The sequence below is a fragment of the Cupressus sempervirens genome, chromosome 11, assembly GCF_028749045.1.
Source record: "Cupressus sempervirens isolate cs-2001-9-10 chromosome 11, ASM2874904v1, whole genome shotgun sequence".
NCBI lineage: Eukaryota > Viridiplantae > Streptophyta > Pinopsida > Cupressales > Cupressaceae > Cupressus > Cupressus sempervirens.
This window is the reverse complement of record NC_143128.1, coordinates 404,777,065-404,799,506: the sequence shown is the minus strand read 5'-3', so window position 1 is coordinate 404,799,506 and position 22,442 is coordinate 404,777,065. Positions and strand designations below refer to the sequence as shown.

The window sequence follows — 22,442 nt, the reverse complement described above, 5'->3', positions numbered from 1 at the left end:
GATACTGAAGAGACAACATATAGACAACATAACTGATACCGTAGAGCCATTATCAACATAAGCATTGAGACAACATATAGACTTCAGCTCCTGAGTGTGCACACATACTTCCAAAGGGGAACTTAAGTCAAACCACTTTGTTTACACTTAAGCTTGATTACCATTACACTTTAGCTATTTTACTCTTTCTTGGCTGAAATTTGTTGCCTTTTGAAATTGAAATAATTTCAGCATCACAGGTTTGCCTGTTCAAAAACAAAAACTATGCCCGCAGCACAGAAAATCATTCTTCTGGTCAGATGCAAAACATTAATTTGTGTAAATTAGAACCTAGAAAGATATATTTCAAAAGTATCATGTTCTTGTAATAAATCTTCAGGCAACTTAAGTCCTTTGACAATTGGGTGGCAGGGCACAGCTTTCTCAATGACAGAGAGGGACAGACTTGACCTACGTGGCCTTCTACCTCCAAATGTCATGTCCTTGAAGCAACAAATTGACCGTTTCAGTAAGTAGCCTTTTCAGTGATATCAATAGAGTCTAATTACCAATTGCTTGTTTTACATTTATTCTACATTTATTTTGTTCTAAAATTTACTTACTTTGATCCTACTCACGATGGGTATGATCCATTCATCCAAGGGCCTATATGTAAATGATTAATGGTCTTATTTTTCTCCTGGTTTTCTTGAATATTAGAATCCTATCTATTAGTTATCTTTGGTGAATGCTAAATGGAATCTTAAATTCAAATGCCTGATTTTTTTTGGTTGTCGTTTGAAGATGATTTTTGAACATATCATTTTTATTATACCCTCTATTAGAGTAGCTTTCTGTAATTTTTATCTAATTTCAGATGTTGTAAGTTTTAGTTGTTGTCTTATCCATCATTATAATTACATACAAACAATCACATGAGAAAAATTATTAGATGCATGCAAATGAAAAACGTGATTTTTGCGGGTTCTCAAAATGCAAAGATTTTAACTTATCAGACTGCTAATTGTAAGGGCGTGGAAACATGGTTCCTTTTGGGAAAGATGTTGAAATTCCTAAATGAATTCTAAAAACTACATGCAACTGGACTGATGTGGACTAGTGACTGCAAATAATAGGTTCTCAAACTATGACATCAATAAAGGAAAGATATTTTTGGCATTAAACAACAAATTCAGTGTTCTTACTACTTATAGAGAACACAATATGATGTGCAAAATATGACTGTAAAGTAAGATGCTGGAATACAAAGGATGTGGACACCTGTACACTTGGTCTAAGAAGTCAGAAGCAATATCTCTACATGTTAGCTGAGATGACAGAGCAAATTGGTTATATAAACATATCTAATCAGCCTCACAATTTTGTGGGATGGTAGAGAAAAATTATTTGCAAGCTACAAAAAACAATGAATGCTAATTTTGGTTCTTATTTAGAATCAAAAGTAAAATAAATATTTAAGCATAAAACTATTAAAACACAAATTTGGGAAATTAAAAAAATTACAAGCATTCTCAATTCTAATCTTGTTTTGGACTAACAAGTATCATCAAGGAAACTTAGATATTTTAGAGCCCTTAACACCTCCAAACCTTTTAGCAAATCAGGTTGCTAGTATATCTGGTCTCTACTAAACAGAGGAAATCCTTTCTAAAAAGTCTTGATGTCTAATTGGATGACTTGACTATTTTCTCCAAAGCACATCAAGATCATTTCTTTCATCTCCAACAAGTCTTGGAGAGATGCATACAACATGGCATATCAATGAATACCAAGAAATCAGTTTTTGGTCTCATGGAAGGCAAGCTGTTGGGACACATTGTGTCCAAGGAAGGTATCAAAATTGATCCAAAAAGGGTGCCAGACAATTCAAAGCTGATCTTTACCATCAAGCAAAACAACAATTCATTCTTTCTTCGGAAAGGTGAATTTCTTCAGAAGGTTTGTACCAGACTTTTTTGAAAAGACTCGTCACATTGTTGATATGATGAAAGGGAAAGACGCTTTCTATTGGAATAACGAAAGGAGGACAGCATTCACAGAAATCAAGGCTGCAATAGCACACACACCCATGCTAGTATGTCCTAATTACACAAAAAGCTTCATCATGTATAGTTATGCTTCTGAGCATACTCTATTTGCTATCTTGATGCAGGAAAATGATGAAGGCATTGAATATCCTATTTCATTCATGAGTTGCCCTCTGAAGGCTCATGAGTTGAAATACTGTCAGATGGAGAAGTATGCTTATGTTGTTGTCAAAGCAGTGAAGCATTTTAGATTATTCCAAATAGAGCAATTGGAATGTCACCTTTTTAGTTGCTATATGAGATCAATGCTGAGATTCCAATAACTTTAGAGCTTCCTGCTCTTAAGTTGATATGAGCCATCGAAGATGAAACTTATTCAGATGCCCTGGATAAGAGAATTATGTTTTTTCAACAATTAGAGGAGCTCATTGATGGGAGAACTACTTGGGAAAAGAGCAAAACTACAAATTTTGTTAACTTTGCTCTCGTTGCCAACATGCATAGTGTGTTTGAACTTCAAACATATTCCGAGGCTAAAGGAATTCTAGAGCGGGAATAGGCCATGACATCTGAACACCAGAGCCTGCTAAAGAACAACAGTTGGGTCCTTTATGATCTTCCACCAAGGAAGAAACCTATTGGCTGCAAATGGGTCTACAAAATCAAATACAAATCGGATGGTACTTTGGATAAGTACAAAGCTCGTTTAATGGCGAAGGGATTTTATTAGCATCAGGGCATTGATTATGAGGAGACCTTTGCTCCTACTGCAAAGATGAGCACCATCAAATTAGTCCTAGCCATGGCAGCACAGTTTGGCTGGAAGGTCCATTAGATGGGCAACGTCTATATAGCCACGAAAATGCACTTCCTTACGAAGGAGAGGACATAGAATTTTTTTGAAAAGTTAGAAAAAATAATGTAAAGGGAGTGCATTTTCGTGGCTGTATAGCCACGGCCGTCAGATGGACGTCAAGAGTGCTTTCTTGAATGGTGATCTCCATGAAGTGGTCTACATGATGCAACCTCTTGGTTTCAAGGTTGCTAGTAAAGTGCTTCAGGTTCTTAGATTGGTAAAAGCCCTCTATGGCTTGAAGCAGGCCCCTGGGGCATGGTACATAAAATTGATAAGTACTTCAGTGATCAAGGCTTCAAGAGGAGTTCTTCAGACTCAAATCTGTACATCAAAACTACTGACAGTGACATCATCCTTCTGGTTATTTATGTGGATGATTTGATCATCACTGGTAGTTCGACATCTTTGAATTAGGGAATCAAACATAATTTATGCCAGTCTTTTGATATGACTGACCTTGGGCTCATGCATTATTGCCTAGGTGTTGAAGTTTGGCAATAGTCTTCTAGTATATTCATCTCTCAATCCAAATATGCCAAGGCCTTGTTAGACAAATTCCGTATGTAGGATTGCAAGCCTGCATCTACACCTATGGAGAAAGGTCTCATGTTATCTACAAAGTTTGATTCTCCTTCCGTTGATGATACTACATACAGGCAACTAGTAGGTAGCCTCATCTACCTCTCTGCTACTAGGCCTGATATCAGCTTTGTAGTCAGTTATATTTCACGCTTTATAACAGCTCCTAAGGCTGATCATTGGATGGTAGCAAAGCGTGTGCTTCGTTATGTGAGGGCACTTCCGATTATGGACATTTGTACTCTTGAAGTTCCAATCCTAAACTCAGTGGGTTCATAGATTCAGATTGGGCAGACTCTATTGATGATAAAAAGTCAACATCTGGATATGTATTCAGTTTGGGATCTGGTGTAGTCACATGGACTAGTAAGAAGCAGCTTGCAATTTCTCTCTCCTCTACAGAGGCCAAATACAGAGGGATTGTTGAGGCAGGATGTGAAGTTGCTTGGCTTTGTCGGATGCTTGGAGATATATAGATGTCACCAATAGGACCGACTACTCTGTTTGTTGATAACAAAGACGTTATCAAGTTAGCATGAAATCCGGTCTTCCATGAACGAACCAAGCATGTGGATGTTCACTGTCATTACATACAATAGTTGGTTGAAGACGGGACTATAGATTTGCAGTATGTTCCTATCACAGATCAGACTGCAGACATTCTCACCAAGCCTCTTGGTCCTGATAAGTTTGACAAATTTAGAGGACAACTTGGTGTTCTAGATAGATTAACCATTAAGGGAGGGTATTATGATAATAGATAGTCGTCTATTATTAGTTAATGGTTATCTATTGTAAATATCTAGTTAGCTTTAGTTTTCTTTCATTTTTTAGCTTTCTTTGTTAGAATAGAATGTTTCTATTTTTTACGATTGTTTCCTAAGGAAACATCGTTTTATTTTGTTGTATATATTGACCTTTCGGTTGTTGTTAATAACAAGCAAGTATTTACCAATTACTTCGTAATATTTCCTATATAGTGATAACATTCAAACAACTTTGGGAAATCTCACACATGATGCTTATACGATTTCATGAGGGAATTCTCGGCCATGTATAAGGATATGACATATTCTCTTATCAACTTTGAGTCATCATATTTTTGGAGAATATTAATAGCCATATTTTTTTGTAGCTAACAACACCTACACCATTGCTTCATATGCTACATTGTCCTAGGTGCAATTAGATTGTAATTATAAACACTACAAGTAATTTTATTCTTGGGGAGAGGTCAATTAGATGCCCACTTTGATGCCCACTAGATACAAAGTGCTATCAAAATACAATGTATTTTGAAATTGTTCTCTTCTTCGCATATGATTTGTGGGATTCCTCATGGATTGGGTAATTACTTTTGTTACTGCGTTCACACCCATAAGTATTGAATCGAGGCGGTTTCATACTGGGTTCGGGTGCGTTTATGGGTTCATGTTGGGCGCATGTACAGCCTTGTGGGTGTGCCAAGTTCCACCCACCTGCAAACTTCTGCACACTCACAATGCTAGATGTACACCTTGTGCGCACCCAACACGAATCCGGGCACACCTAGTGCAAACCTGGGGGAAGCCACAACCCAACTTAAAAAAAAGTGGGCCCACAATTAATAAATATTTTAAATTTTTTTTTATCCCTCAGCCCAATATGAGGCCTTCAAACACACTTACAAAGATGCAAGTCTAATAGAGGAACACATGTTACTATCATTAAGATCCCAGTATATAAGAGATACTAGGTGGCATAGAAACCTTAAATCTGAAGCATCAAGCAGTTTGTAGCCAGTTCTAATCCAAAAAATTGCCCCTTTAGAGTTTCTATGTTGGCATGAATGTACAGTTTCAAAGTTCATCAGTTGCGACATTGGTTCCATACACGTTTAAGCAGATTTCTTTGCTCAGAAATGAAGATAAGCATATATTGGTTGAACAAAAAAGATTTGTATTTATGTATAAATTGAAATGACAATTTTCCTTTATAAGATGCAAGAGCTGATAAAAATCTCCAAGAAAAGTTATACAAAATTCCAACCTTTCATTACATGTACTGATTTGTAAATGATTTTTTTAGTGCTCACAATTATATATACTGGTCTGAAAAGGATGTTGCAGCACTCAGAAATACACAACGGCACATAGGCAATGCATTGGCTCATATATATTTCTCAGAATTACTGCCATGTCTAGCATATAGGATTACAAAGACTAAAATATGCAAATATTTGATACATATACTCATATATATGCACAGACACACATGCACCCATATGCACTCAAACCCCTAAAAACATTCACGCACCCACATACCAGGTTTCATACCCACACCCATCCTTGAACCCAAACCAGTAACTTAGGTAATTATTTGAGGCAATCTCTTCAAACAGTTGAGTACTTCCTTCTCGTGTATCCACGGATGATACACCTTGCTTCATAGTCTTCATTTGGAACCTTATTAGTAGTATGTAGTATGTTCCTCATCATAGTGTTCAAAAGAGGGTGGCTCATTCTTAATCACAATTGGTCAGGTGATATCATTGGCCAAATTTTTAAGCAAATATTATAAAAGCTAAGCTCAACATATCTTTAATATCTTGAATTCATAAAATCTGGGTCTAAATATTTTGGCCCCATTCTTGCAAACTGTAGCTAACCCAACCTAGTTTTCCTCTTTTTTACACATAAGATGGCTGGTATCAAGGACAATAAAAGTATTGTCCACAATTTTTGTATTTGCAAATGGCCCAATACTGCAATGTTTTTAGTAGTTTAAACTCTGTAAGGTGATTTCTTCATTAGATTATGTGCTTTTGACTTTGTTTTCATCCCAGACTTATTTCATTTTGAATTCCGCTTGTTTCGAGCTATCTTAGACCAAAATTGGAGCTATATATTGAGAGATAATGATAAAGTAACCAACCTGCAGGTAAGGCTTTTAAGCTTGACTGCAAGTCCTTGTTTTTTGGTTAAAAGCTTGCATTGCAAAATCAAAATTCCACCAAGACCTCTTAAAAGTCATGAACTATGGGCTTTCTATCAATCATTGCATATCTTTTTGGGGGTTATTTACTTGCAATATGGAATTAGAACTCCACCATTACATATTTGCAAGGAAATACGTGAACTTAAATGAGATTTTAATGCATTGGTGGGATTTCTAAGCTTGATTGCATGCCTTCTCCTCAAAGTTGAAATGCTTGTAAAGGTGCTTGAGAAACCCATCTTTAGAACAATACATGTTTTCAATAAACTTATATTGGCGAGTGGGCTTTTTAAGTTTGCTTGCAAGTGTTGTCTTTGTTTAGAAGAAAACATTATAAAATTTGCAATGATGATTTAAAAACTACTCACAATAAAAAGGTATGTTTTTAACATGAGAAATATAGTTACGCAAGACACAAAAAGCCCATATCTATTATTTTAAGCATTTTATGGTCTTGTCCCAAGGTTCTAAAAGCCTTTTTTAAAAATAAACCAATGATTTTAGGCATGTAACCTCAGCTGTAAAGTCCGTCCCTGCTGTTTTAAAGTATTTTTGACTTGCATTTAACATGTTAAAGCTCGTCGCCGGTTATGAAAGGGAATTTAATGTATTTTCAACATATTTATTATGTTCTAAAAAGCTCATCATTAGGCGTTGATTTGATTTTGGAAGGGCATCCTTCAAAAGCTTCTTGTATTTGACCTTAAAAAGCCTGCCTGTGGTTCTTGAAGGCAATTTTTAAGGACATTGCCAATGTGTTTGGAATAAAATGCTCATTTTTCATTTAAGCTGTGTTTCTAAGTTATGTAACATCCTGCAATAGAATATATAAAGCCTGATTGTGTAATGATCATTGAAAATCGCATCATGTGATTCAATGTCGTTGCTTTATACATTGTTTTACTTTGTAATGACAATTTAAAAGCCCGTCGTTGCTCGTTTACAAGCATTCTCAGCTTGTAACATCATGAATAAAGCCTATCTAGGGTGAATGCACATGATTTAGCAAAGAGAAAACAATGTTTTTGACTTGCAATGATAAAAGAAAACTGAATCTAAGGCATAATACACAATTCTAATGAGGAAGAGCTCATTCTAAACGTGCAATATCAACTTCAAAGCCTGTCCTGCAGTAGTTTTAAGCATTTACAAATTGCTCTCCTCAACATCAACTGTGTGCTTTTATCTAGGGCTCTGTTTTTCTTGTCTAATACAAGTTGACTTACTGTGGCATGATCAAACCATATTTGCATGTTTGAATCAGCCCTTGGGATCCTATCTTCTTGCATTTCGATTCTCATTCTCTACCATTTGTCAATAGATCATCAAAGACTCAAAATTGCATTTATTGTTGAGGAGATTTGAAGGTCATTCTCTATGGGTCTGTTTGGTTTGTGGAATTGTAGAAATCTTGATTTCTACAAATCTCAATTTAGCCAAGTCAAGGTTTTGCAAATCTTTATTTCTATTTTTGGGATTTTACTTGGACCGTTTGTTTTGTTAAGAATACTAGCAGTAAGTGTATTGAAACATCTGTAATCAGAAGTTAGTAATTGATATATATATATATATTCTCATTCTTAATATAATCTTACAGCTTCAGGTATGGAAAATATTGATTGTCTCATACAAATGTTTCACTGCCGATAATATAGAGTAATATTATATCACTTATAATACATATCCTGCGGTGACTGTTGAATACTCCTATTAATGAAACAGTAGACGTCTCTTGTCATTAAGTATGTGCGGGTATGTATTATGATTAGTTATCGGGTCTCTTTAATAATATAATAGTTGTTATGAAAAGACACCAATGTGTATATCTGTTGGGACATAATCACGTAGGGTCATAACCTTACTTGTTTGTGTTTCAATAGGTATATATATTAGTCTCATTTGTATATGCAGATCATATCAATCAAAGTGGCATACAGATCTCAGATCAGAACAAATATTACTGCATTAAGAACATATATATAATTGAGAAGTCAAGCACTCAATAAGGAATATAGAAGTCTGCTAAATCATTAAATCAGACTAAAATATAATTGATATGTCTCCACCAAGATCCATTAAACTTTACATGGTGTTAGAGCCAGGTTGGTAGAGAGACTATCATTCTGATTTTATAATTAAAAGGGACAATATGTCAAATAATGTAAGAGTAGAGGACAGACTTGAAGGAGCAGTGAAATTCTTTGCTTGGAAAATTTGAATTACTACAATTCTTGAAGAATTAGAACTCAAATCTTTTATTGAGTCAGATATTTCAATTCCTGAAGATGAGGTAGAAAAGGCTGCTTGCAAAAGATGAAATAATAAAGCTAGGAAAATCATTGTGGATTCGTAAAAGATCATATCCTTCCATCTATATCAGATCTAAAGAAAGCGTATGAAGTATTCAAAACAATTAAGGATACGTTTGAAATCAACAACTCAAGTAGACTGATTACACTGAAAAATCAACTAATAAATACTAAAATGAGTAAAGGGGAAACAATCTCATCATATTTTGGGAAGATTTCCAAAATTAAAAATCATCTAAATGCTATTGGAAGCAAAATAGAAGATCAAGATGCTGCAGTGGCAGAGAAGAGAAACGCTATAGGAGGCAACATTGTTGAAAATGTAATAGGGAATTTAATGTTTTCAATAAACGTCCTACATGTGGTGGCATACCTAGAGTAGCAGTTCGATGAGCTCTCCAGATATAGCCACCTAGGACCGGGTGTAGATTCTTTAAATTAGAATAGTTTTAATGATTGTCAGATTCCAATAATAGGTAGTAGGCAGTTTCGGATTCTTATCCTTTTCTTGGGTAAAAGACGGAAAAAAAACATGTGGCCTACTGCATGATTGTCAGATTCCAATAATAGGTAGTAGGCGGTTTTCGGATTCTTATCCTTTTCTTGGGGTAGAAGACGAAAAAAACGTTTCTCATCCTTTTATTAGAAAAGGAGAGTCAGTTTTAAATAAGCCGGTTGGCTATGTAAGAGATTCATTCAAATTTGGGTAATAGAGAAAGTTTCAGTTTTTGCCTTAGAAAGGATATAGATAATCGACTATGGAGTTTGGCAGCAATTCGATCTTGGTCTCTCTTGTCAAAGTGCAAATATATTTTCTTTTGAGGACATTCCGGGTTAAAGATCTTGGTGTGCGGGTGAAGATAAACTATGGAGATTTATATATTCTGATTAATCCAATCTTGAGTTTGGTTCGAGTTCGATCCCGGCTGATTGATGTCGTGCCCCTTGAAGTAACTCAGTTGAGTGAGTATTCCTCCTGAGCTTTCCAAGGTGTGGCTCTGATACCAAAAATGATGCAGAGCCACACCTTGGAAAACTCAGGAGGATTCAGTCACTCAACTGAGTTGCTTCAAGGGGCATCTACAACCTTCAGGATCACACACTAAAATCAGATTCAATAAACAAAACTTTGAAAATAAAATTCCCCAAAATATCTTCTTGCTGCCTTCCGATAGACCCACACTCAGACATGAATAACTTTCGAACCAGAAAAGATTTACTCAATCCAACCATTGATATTTTGTGTAACTAGGTTTCAAACAACATATAAAAATTTGAGAGAAATCCAACGGTTCAAACCTGAGATATTGACCCCGCATCAGAGTACATTTATTCTGCAATTGTTATTCCTTAAACTGATTGCCATGAGAAATATATGAAGCATAACAATAGAACCATAATCTTGAAAAAAAAAACACAGGAGACCAAAGGAGACATAAAACTTCCCATTCCTCCTCAAGTTCCCTTCTCAAATTGTTTATCTCCTCTTCTATCTTGCTTAGCTCTTCTCTTTATTTTCTCCTTTCTTCTTTCTCTCTTTTCTTCTTTTCCTCTATCTCCTTCTGTTTAGAATCCTTTCTCTGCCGATACCTTCTAAAAAGATACAATAAGGCTGCTTCTTCTTGTCCCATGATTCCTCAGCTAGGTTATTTTCTTCTTATCTAGTCTCCTGGACTTCTTCTCAGACTATTTCTCTCAATCTTTTCCAAGTAGTTCACATGCTGAAGAATTTGCTGAAGCTATTAAAGAGGTCCAACATCAAGTCAAGTTGCAGCTACAGAATTCAAATCAAAAGTACAAAGAAGTTGCTGATCAGAAAAGAAGAAGACGTACCCGACAGTGAAGAAGATAGAATAGCTGAGAACGAGAGGCCATTTTTTAAAGCTTTAAAGGCTTTGGGAGGAAAACCCGTTGATTTACCTATGTTTATAGGAAAGATGGACGCTGAATTAGTGTTGGAATGGATTGAAGCCTTAGAGAATCATTTTGAATGTGAGAAAGTTTTAGAGTCGCAGCAAGTTAAATTGGCCAAGTCCAGAATGAAGGGAGCAGCCCTTACATGGTGGAATTTTGTACAAGAAGAAAGGGTAAAGGAAGATAAGAGGAAGATCTGTTCATGGAAGAAGATGGTTTTGCTTCCATTGAAGGATGACACAACATGGAAGGAATCAAGAAGTATAGGTCTTATTGATAGGATAGCATTTCCAATGCATGATGAAGTGAAAGAGGAAGTGAAAGAAGTTTTGGTAGAGGCAAATGAAACTACAGAGAAGGTAGCCATAAAGAGTGTAGATGTATGTGAAGTTGGTACAAAAATCTCAACAATGATAGATGTAAGTTGTCCTTTGGAAGGGAAAGAACCTAAAGAGCAGAAAGAAGATAAATTGCAGCAAGTAAATGTTGATGAGAAGAATAGAGAGGAAAGTCCCAATGGGATTTGAGTGTGAACAATTTGTGGTTGGAACAGTAACATGTCCTTTGAAAATAGAGAAGAGTACAATGTTGGAAGGTACTTCTATGGAAAAGATTTTGGAGGCAACTGATGAAGCCTTAAATATGCATAATGAAGAAAAATGTCAAGAGGAATGGCATGAAGATGAAGCTAAGGAATGTGTAACAGCAAGTTCTAAAGAAGAATCTGATTTATGGGAAAAATTTGCAGCCAATTTGGGAGAATGGAAAAGGCATGGCGGTAGTACGGAAACTCAGCTTGAAGAAGAAAGGAAAGAGTGCAATACTTTTATTGTTCTTGAGCAAAGTTGTAATAAGAAAGAGATATTTGAAAGTGAGATTACTACAGAAGATCAAGATGATGATAAATGTTTAATAAAGGAAGAAGAGATAAATACGATTCTTAAGATTCAAGATGTGAAACTGGTTGATAGTCAAGAAGCAGATAAATTTATGGTTACTATTGATGAAGATAGATATGATGCACATTACATGGTGTGTAAGGAAGCTCATATTCAAAAACAGAACTCAAATAATCTTAATGCTGATGATATGTTTTCTTCTAATAATGTTTATGCAGGGATGCAGATTTCATGTATAGTGAATCATGCTGGAGAATTTTCTGTGACATTTACAGCATTAAAGAATCAAAGCTACAAGGTGGAGAAGTTGGATATTATTTTTGTTTTTCTTGTAGATATGCTCATCCTAGTTCAAAGAAATTGGAAAGTTCGAAAGAAGAATGAGATTCATTTCTACAACACATCATCTCAAGAGGACTTGAGATTCATTCTACAGGGGAGTATGCTGCAGTGGCAGAGAAGAGAAACGCTATAGGAGGCAACATTGTTGAAAATGTAATAGGGAATTTAATGTTTTCAATAAACATCCTACATGTGGTGGCATACCTAGAGTAGCAGTTCGATGAGCTCTCCAGATATAGCCACCTAGGACCGGGTGTAGATTCTTTAAATTAGAATAGTTTTAATGATTGTCAGATTCCAATAATAGGTAGTAGGCAGTTTCGGATTCTTATCCTTTTCTTGGGTAGAAGACGGAAAAAAAACATGTGGCCTACTGCATGATTGTCAGATTCCAATAATAGGTAGTAGGCGGTTTTCGGATTCTTATCCTTTTCTTGGGGTAGAAGACGAAAAAAACGTTTCTCATCCTTTTATTAGAAAAGGAGAGTCAGTTTTAAATAAGCCGGTTGGCTATGTAAGAGATTCATTCAAATTTGGGTAATAGAGAAAGTTTCAGTTTTTGCCTTAGAAAGGATATAGATAATCGACTATGGAGTTTGGCAGCAATTCGATCTTGGTCTCTCTTGTCAAAGTGCAAATATATTTTCTTTGAGGACATTCCGGGTTAAAGATCTTGGTGTGCGGGTGAAGATAAACTATGGAGATTTATATATTCTGATTAATCCAATCTTGAGTTTGGTTCGAGTTCGATCCCGGCTGATTGATGTCGTGCCCCTTGAAGTAACTCAGTTGAGTGAGTATTCCTCCTGAGCTTTCTAAGGTGTGGCTCTGCATCACAAGAACTATCGATAATAGCACTTAGAGGAATGCCATTATCATAGGAAGCATTCATTCAAGTAATCAACAGACCTACTATACCTCTTTTTGATCAACTAAAGAATGAATGCATATTAAAAGAATCAAGGCTAATTTCTAAAGGGATTATTTCAAATCAAGAGGGAGAAAATCAAGCTCTTTTTCAGTTTCAAATTACAAAGGCAAAAAGAGGAAATTTAAAGGAAAGAACTATGACAAAAAGAAAGAACATCAAAATTACAAAAGAAAAGATATTTCTAAAGTTAAATGTTATAAATGTGAGAAACTTGGGCATACTTTCAGAAATTGTCTAGAAAGGGAAAACATCTTAGCTTCTTTAGCTATAACAAAGAAAGATGAAAATCTATTATACTATTCCACGTTATCAAGTGAGATAAACTCTATTGGAAATGTGTGTATAATAGATAGCGGTGCTTCCTGTCATATAATAAGATTTAGAGAAAAATTTGAAACCCTTGAAAGTTACATCTCTGAAGCAGTCACCATTGGAGATAATTCCACCCATCCAGTTAGAGGAATTGGGACCTGTTCTATACAACTAAGGACTGGAGTTACATTAAAATTAAAGGATGTTCTATTTGTACCAGGTATAAAAGAAATTTGATTTCAATTCCTTAACTAGCCGATGAAGGATTCAAAGTCACTTTCAACGAAGACAAAGTTTTGTATTGGCCTAAAAACTCAAATCTAAAAAATGCCATCACCATAGGAACTAGAGATGGGACCTTAGATAAATTGTGCAATATCCAAAAGCAAGCTCTTAATTTTGAAGTAACAAGCTCCAATAAAGTATAGCATAGAAGACTTGGACATATTGGATTTAGTTCTCTTCCAAATGTAGAGAAAATCACCTCTGGAACACCGAGTCTAAGCTCAAAACACATTGGTGTTTGTAAAGGATGTGCTCTAGGAAAGAACATTAAAAAACCTTTTCCTCCTAGTGAACACAAGTATAAATCAGTTTTGGAACTAGTTCACTCTGATTTATGTGGGTCCATGCTAACACTCTCTCTAGGAGGTTACTCTTACTACATCATATTCATTGATGATTACTCGAGGAAAACTTGGATTTACTTTCTAAAAGTTAAAGAATCTAATGAGTTTCTGTCAAAATTTAAAGAATTCAAAGAAATTGTGGAAAATTAAACCTCAAAGAAAATTAAAACTTTAAGATTTGAATGGGGGAGAATATACTTTTGAAAATTTCAAAACTTTTTGTACTTCTGTTGGGATTAAGAGGGAGTATACAATACCATATAATCCTCGACAAAATGGGGTAGCAGAAAGAAAAAATAGAACTATTATTTAATCTGCAAAAGCCATGCTTCATGATCAAAACTGGCATGTAATGTCTCCAATTTTGTCGGCATCAGAGTTTTAGGGATTAGCCTATTATTGTGATACTCATAGACTAATTATTGTGGATAGAGGGTCTTCTGTGGTAGTGGCTTGGCTTGGGAGGGTCTTATCTTCTCCACATCTCAGTAAGCTACAAGGTGGTCTTCGTTTGGCTCAGATCAGACTTCGTTTGGGCTTAGTTTTGTGTATTTACTATTTGTGGTAAGTTGGTGTTGATCGAGATGGACCCTTTCTATTTTTGGAAAGTGCATTTGGTCACATGGAGAAATAATAGGTATGACTCTTATTTTAGACAACATATTTAAATGATTAGTATTTTGGGGGTTATTATATTCTTAGTGGCCAAATTATTGTTAATTATTAAATGACTTATTATAAAGTTATAATTTAACCTTATAATTTCACTTAAGTTGAGAGTTGAGTTATCATTGGAAGTGCCATGTATTAATTAGTTATGCCAAGTCAAGTGAGAGAATCTAGTGGAAGCTTCTAATTAATGTTGTGTGGTGAAGCTTCTTGAGTGAAGTTGCATTTTGACAACAAATGGGAATTTAGAGATTACAAATACAAGCTCATTGTAACGCCCCGCTCGGGAACTCAAGAGAAATAAACCTAACATGTTACAATGTTTACTGAACAATTTTTTTTTTTAAAGTTTAAACAACATCCAGATAACATTAAAGCGGAAGCAATATGAACATACACATCAAATCAATTACAGATATAGTTTCAATTCCTCAAAGGTTCCTTTACGTTGAGTCACATTTAATGATTTTAAATTAATTAGTTTAAGTTCCAAGTACAATGTCTCAAGATCATAAAGGAATAACAGATACATAATCGCATAAGCAAATGTATAAGTATAAACAATACAATGAAAGTACATCCAATTAATAACATCCACTGCACGTCGCAGGGTATGTGAGAAAAGATACAATACCTCATGATACATGATAACGTATATACATCATCTGAAAAGAAGTCTCTAAGATAAGAAATAAGAATGATAAAGGTACATCTTCTGCAACGAACCTCCAATAGCTGGCAATGTGAAGGGGGACCCAAATGGTAAGAAGGCACTACCTCCCGACCGCGTGGTTACCTAGTCAGGCTTTCACTCCCACCGTGCAGGGAAGATAATGAACGATCCACATACGGCTAATCAAACATAAAACATTCCTAGGCAAGGTACCCCTAATAGCCAAAACTACCTCAAAGGTAACACATGCTACTCAAGAAGATAAAATAATCCAAAAGTAAGAACACTCAATCCAATACTGACAGCACATAACCAAACATCATACACGAACCAAGTATAAACCAAATACCAAGATCATAAGATAAAGTCAACGAAAGACAATCATCTTAAGTCAAAAGCCACATGTCAAAAGTACAACATCCATGAATCACCAATCATCATTAATGAAAGTAAATAACCATAATGAACATATCCAACAATAGATACACCACCAACAATAAGTACACCACCAGAGATACACAAAATCTATAGAGGAGACTCAGGCTACATACTAGGGAGTGTCATCACATGGCTGCTTAAGTTACCCTGGATTGATCTCTTAAGAGACCCCGGACCCTCAAGCGTTGAGTTACCCTGGACTAGTTACTATGAACCTCGGACCCTCAATATCACACATATGGAAACTAGAAAGCCCTCTCAAGAAGACGAGGCACTCATCTCATTCCCATCCTTAGTCTATACAAGCACTAAAGGCATGGGTAGATCAAAAATCTCTAACTTATCTTTTTAGTCTGTTTCCCCCCCATAAATTTTAATTACTAGATTATCACTTATTACATAACTTGCATTAGGTTACCCTGGTACTGACCACTTTGGGTCCCGGACCCCTATGCAAGCCACTCCCAAGTCACGTACCTAGACAACCTCTCCTAAGCACATAAAAACACAGTTGTGTCCCATACCACAACACCCATAAAGATCAAACTCGGTTCCTTAACAGGCAACCCGAAAGCAAATTGGTTCTCCAAACCCAAGTACACATAAATGTTCCATAGAGTAAACCTCATAAATATAATCTCAATTTTGAATCACAAAGCACATCATGACTTCCAACCACAAAATAGTATCAAAGAAATTCCATAAAACCTCTGGTGTACGTCCTAGATTGGTCAACATCTAATCAACTCCAAAATCCCAAAGCATAGACCATACACGCAAAACAATACAATTTTATAGGTTGAGTTACAAGTAAAGTTTCAGTTTTGTTTTCAATGTGCGTTTTCAAGTATACAAGATTCTCAGTATCGCCCTTATAACTTAACCCAATCATTTATTCGAATAAAGTATAGAATTACCCCTAATTGATTTAAATCAATTTTCAGTAATAATTTAGCATAACTATTTACTAAAATTATTACAGCAATACCTATTGATCTTTGAGTTAAATAATTGCGATTTTATTAAAAATTAATGTCATTAATTAATAATAAAAATAATTCACATCTTCTTAAATAATTACCATTATTTAACAATCTCAGATAAAATAGCAATTATATTAAATTATTAAATGTTAATAAGATTTATCAATAAAATTATTAACAAATAATAATTAAAATTTAACATAATCTAAACTTAACAATTTAAATTTATTAAATTATAATTAAATTACAATAAAAAAAAAAAACAAAAATAAAAAAAAGACGTTTAAACCCCGCCGGCTTTTGGCCGCAGCCTCTGCTGGGCCGGCAGCAGCTCTGCCGTAGCAGCAATCCTTGCTGCGGCAACAGTTATGCCGCCCAACAAAAAGGTAAGGGGGGTAGGGGCTGGGGTAAAACCCGCCCCTCCCCAATTTAATATTTTATTTTATTTTTTAAATGCAAAAATAAATAATAATAAAGAAAACCATTTTCCCAAATTTATATATATATATATATATATATATAAACATATCTTGCAATTATGGTCTGATAGAAGAGTTTTCTATTAATCATATATATAAATATATAATGTACAAAGTCCTATTTCAATTTTCAAATTCTTCCCAAACCATCCGATAAAAAAAGGTTTGTCTAACATTCGAATTTCTCAATTAAATTTACTTTTAAACTTCAAACCCCTTTTCAATTATCTAATAGATTCTCGTATTGTTTGATTTCTTATTCAATCTTATGCAATCCTCTAAAATAAATTGAACAAAGTGTCCATCCAAGCCATATACAGATATTTCTCAAACAAGAACAATATTGCATACCCGAAAAACAACACATGCAAAAGACACGGAGCAGATAGAAACTTGAAGAGTGAAAAACTACTATACAATTAAACCACGAGATCCTACCTGGATCTGATGCTAAACAGTGGCAGCTAGATAAAGATTCCTACTGCAAGTGAAACCCTTCAAGCTACGAAAAACTTCCCTTCTTTTCCAAACCCTCTGATTTTCTTTTCAAACCTGTGTGTGTCCTGAAATCTGTGTGTCTGAAAAACTCTCTGAGACCTGTGTGTGAAAACTTGTCTCCAAAAATCTCCCTTGAAAAATGAACCCTCCAATTTTGATAAGGAGTTCTCTTCCTACAATCGGGGCACTAATTGTGCGTTTACCCGAGAGGTCTCTTGATCCCCCTCGTTAACTCTAAAATCAACCTTTATTTATCTTATCTTTCATATTTTCATGCACGTTAAATGGATTATTAAATCTCTTTATTTAATTTCCACTCAACTTCTATTTTAATCAATTTATAACTTATAAATCTCATGTGCACTTAATGCTATTAAATATCTTTATTAATTTCACATGTTTAATCTTTTCAATTAATTTCTTTTATTTTCAACTCATGCATAAATCATGCGAACTATAATCTTTATGATAATTAAATATCTTTTCACTTTTAATTTCATTTTTAGAAATTTAATTGATAAAATATTTATTAACTTAAATAACAATAATATTTAGCATTTATTTAAAAATGCACTCTAAATATATTATTATTAAATTAAATAAATATAATCACGTTCTAAATTTAAACTTTAACTTTTATCTCCAATATTTAATTCTCTCTTATTTAATTAATTCATTCATGCACAATTAATTTCTTTTTTAAATTAAAATATTCTTTTATTATTCCTTCATGCACTTTAAGTGAATTATTAAATTACTTTATTTAACTTTCCACTTTACTTTAATTTAAATTAATTTAATAACCTTTTAAAATCTCATGCACACTTTCTTAGAATATCTTTATTAAGTTCACATTTTTTTTTATCTTTTAAATTAATCTCTTATATTTAAAACTCATTCATGCGAACTTAAATTTTTTCCATAAATTAATATCTTTTTCCTTTTTAATATATTTTTGAACATTTAAATTGATAAATATTTATTAACTTAAATAACAATAATATTTAGCATTTATTTAAAAATGAACTCTAAATATATTATTATTAAATTAAATAAATATTATCATGTTCTAAATTTAATCTTATAGCTTTTATCTTCCAATTCAATTCTTTATATTTAATTAATTTCTCAATTAATTAAATATTCAAAAAGTCATAATAATTCTCCATTAAATTAAATTATTAATTTAATCTATTAATTAGACTTAATTAATAGAAATTCATCAAAGACTCACAAAACAACATACGCACAAAATACTCATGGGTTTAAAAAGGGTAGACAGTCTGTTACAAGTCCTCCTTGCAAGACAAGTATTTTAGGCTATGGCTAGGATTGGACCTGATCATTATCTTCCCATTCTCACCATTTGAGTATTTGTAATAGGGCACGCTCATCCTGGCAATTCAGGGAAGTCGATGCCCGGTACCTGCATCCTGTATAAAAGACGAGCATGTACATGTATATAATATATCTAAACTAAACAGACAATGGCGGGGAGTGGTTCATCGTGTAGATCCCGACTAGCAGGTGACTACGACTCCCTCCCTTAACCACATCAAACACGTCAGACAGAAAGATAAAATAAACACGCACACCATACACATGCAAGTATGGGGTAAGTATCGTAAAAATCACAAGTCTAACATCAAATGCGTACATATAATAATGCATCTCTATCAATACAACATAATCATCATTAAAGACATCATGTTAACATTTTTATGAAAGAAACCACATTTACTAACTAGGAATCATCAAAATACCATTAACAACACATGAATGAAATCAACTAAGCAATAATAACCGATACATTTGTAATTCAAGACATGAAATAATATCATAATATTGTAAATCCAATATCTCTAAAACTAATCAATGCATAAAATCAGCCTAAGGAATTTGACAATGATAACAGAAATGTGAACTAGGGGCAGGCACTACACTCATTTCATTGGAAAAAGCATGCTTAGATATTTTATTTGATTTTATTTTCTGAATTTGCTGAGTTTGAGTACTTAGTAATTCATTCTGTTGGGGCCCTTTGATCACCTGCAATTGAGGGCTTTCTTTGGCGTCTGGGTTCCTGTGCATTAGGCGTCTGCTGTCCACAAAAAATATTTTGAAACCCTTGCTGCTGGGTGATATATTTGACTGCATATTGGCAGGCTTACATTGTGGGAGATTAATGACATTGGTGATCACTATTTGAGCACATAACTGCCTGGATTTTGGGCATTAATCTTCCTTGATTCTGGAACGCTAAATCTGTTCTGATTGGAATTAAGTTTGTTATACTTTGCTAACAAGCTGGGCATATATTTTACTCCTCTAGATGCCATTTTATATTCTCACACCTAGTCTGGTTGAAGATTCAGTTCTGCACATTCTAAGGGTTGTGCTCTGGTTGGAGACAGCAAATATAATCAGTTTGTATATGTGGATGCTTGGAGGAGACTATAACAAATTGTCTTGGGTCTGATATTTGTTTGTAGTTGGACGTTTTGCTCATTGAGTACCATCACCAGGGTCATTAGTTATTTATTTATTGAGTTTTTTCAGCATGTGATGTATGAGCAAGGAAGATTAGTTAATAAGATTGATAATTGTGTATCTGTTGTGATTTTTCTATATTTTGGCATTACATATGCAAGGGCTATAGATAAAGAGTTGGAGCACTATCTTTAATCTGTCATTGCAAATCAGTTATATTTATCCAACTAAAACTCTTGTAATCTGTAAACTCCACAAAATCACAAGATGAATAAAACGAAAACAATTTCTTTTAGCATTGCAGTGGAATTATCCGATTGGGTTCTTTACAGTGGTATCAGAGTAGTTTCCTGCCAACCTGTAGGAATTGGGCTTGGTTATTATTTTGATCGGTGCTTACTTCTGAGATTGCCAAATTAATTTTGTGATTAGTATAATGACATGGATGGTGATAGGAGATTTATTCCAGGTAGGTATTATACTTGCAGAGGGCGTCCTTCTCTGCCTAGGGATCGAGAATTTGAGCTAGGGGGTATTGTGAAACAGTTGGATGAGCTAGTGAATGAGTTGAATCAAAATCACAAAAAGATGACTCGACTGATTTTGAATCCGAGATTTGAGTAGAGCATCATATCGTTTTTTCAAAGAGTGAAATGTAATGATACAGTTGCGGCTATAGATATGCGGGACATTTTTGATGAGACACCGCATCAGTTGGGAACAATAGAGGAGGAATGTGATGAGAATCCATGTCAGGTTGAGTTAGATGATGCGGTTGTTGGCCCGAGTTCCCCAGGTCATGTATATGTTGGCGATGTAGTGATAGTGGGAGCAGGAGCATGCTAGGATACTGCCATATCAGCAACCACTTTTGTGTCGGTTGAGCCATCCAACGAGGAGTTTAGCAATATGCATGTGTTTGTAGATGTGTGCCCCAAAGATAGTACACTTGTTATTGATGATGAGGTGAGTGATGTAGTGGTAGAGTCATGTTATACAATTGATCAACACAGTGTTGATGTTCACTTCATGGACAATCCTATGTTTAACATGGATACAACATGGTTTTATGACAATCCACTGTCTGAGGTTGATGTTGATTACTCACCTGAGTGGAGTTGGACTCAGTTTTACCAACTATAGATTTGGTTCAGTTTTTTGTTGTAGCAGTTGGTGATGTTCCTATGTTCACAAATTTTGGCATGGCTACACATATTGTTGATATAGTTGGCATGAGTGCATATGGCTCTCTAGTAGCTATGTCTTTTTTAGGGATTATTGGTGGTGATCAGGATTCTAGTTCAATTTATATTATGTGGGTGCATACAGTGAAGAAGAGGATGCACAAATATTTTATGGAGTTGCCTTCTGGCGACATTTTGACTTCTACACCAGCAACAAAAGTTTTGAGTGCTATGTTGTAGGACATGTTGATGGTTCTAATGATATTGACATGCAATTGGTTCAGTGTTGATAGGGATGCCACGTACTTCTTCATTTGGAATCCAAGTAGAGGTTAGAGTTCACTGTATTGCTGGATTGCTTAAGGACAAGCAATCTCGGGGGAGGGAGGATTTTAATGTCCCCAATTTTGTCGGCATTAGAGTTTTAGGGATTAGCCTATTATTGTGATCCTCGTAGGCTAATTATTGTGGATAGAGGGTCTTCTGTGGTAGTGGCTTGGCTTGGGAGGGTCTTATTTTCTCTACATCTCAGTAAGCTATAGGGTGGTCTTTGTTTACCTCAGATTAGACTTCGTTTGGGCTTAGTTTTGTGAACTTACTATTTGTGGTAAGTTGGTGTTGATTGAGATGGACCCTTTCTATTTTTGGAAAGTGCATTTGGTCACATAGAGAAATAATAGGTATGATTCCTATTTTAGACGACATATTTAAATGATGAGTATTTTGGGAGTTATTATTTTTTTAATGGCCAAATTATTATTAATTATTAAATGGCTTATTATAAAGTTATAATTTAACTTTATAATTTCACTTGAGTGTTGAGTTATCATTCGAAAGTGCCATTTATTAATTAGTTAAGCCAAGTAAAGTGAGAGAATCTAGTGGAAGCTTCTAATTACTGTTGTGTGGTGAAGCTTTTTGAGTGAAGTTGCATTTTGGCAACAAATGGGAATTTGGAGGTTATAAATACAAGCTCATTTCATTAGAAAAAACATGCTTGTATATATATTTGTTTTTGTTGCTTTTGTAGCTTTTTTCTGAATTCTAATTTTGTATGCCCTTGCTGAAGTATAAGGGTTTGTAGTTGATTGTGCATTCCATTGCTGAGGTATAGTGGTTTGATCATAGGGTCTGGATATAGAGCTTTCTCTTTCTGTAGCAATTGTGGCTGAGGAGCAATTGTCTATTGAAGGGATTCAGTGTGTTCTCTTACTGTATCAATTGTGGCTGAGAGGGAAAACCCTACACTGGAGA

The 22,442-nt window shown here is 34.7% G+C and overlaps 1 protein-coding gene across 1 annotated transcript in view; it reads left to right on the top strand.

Annotated features, from left to right (window-relative positions):
• Nucleotides 1-22,442, top strand: part of LOC149529877 (NAD-dependent malic enzyme, mitochondrial-like) — a 262,335-nt gene that overhangs the window by 5,580 nt on the left and 234,313 nt on the right. The window contains exon 2 of the mRNA XM_089810059.1: nucleotides 412-508. Coding sequence (XP_089666185.1) covers nucleotides 412-508 — 97 coding nt within the window. The remainder of the gene's footprint in view (nucleotides 1-411; nucleotides 509-22,442) is intronic.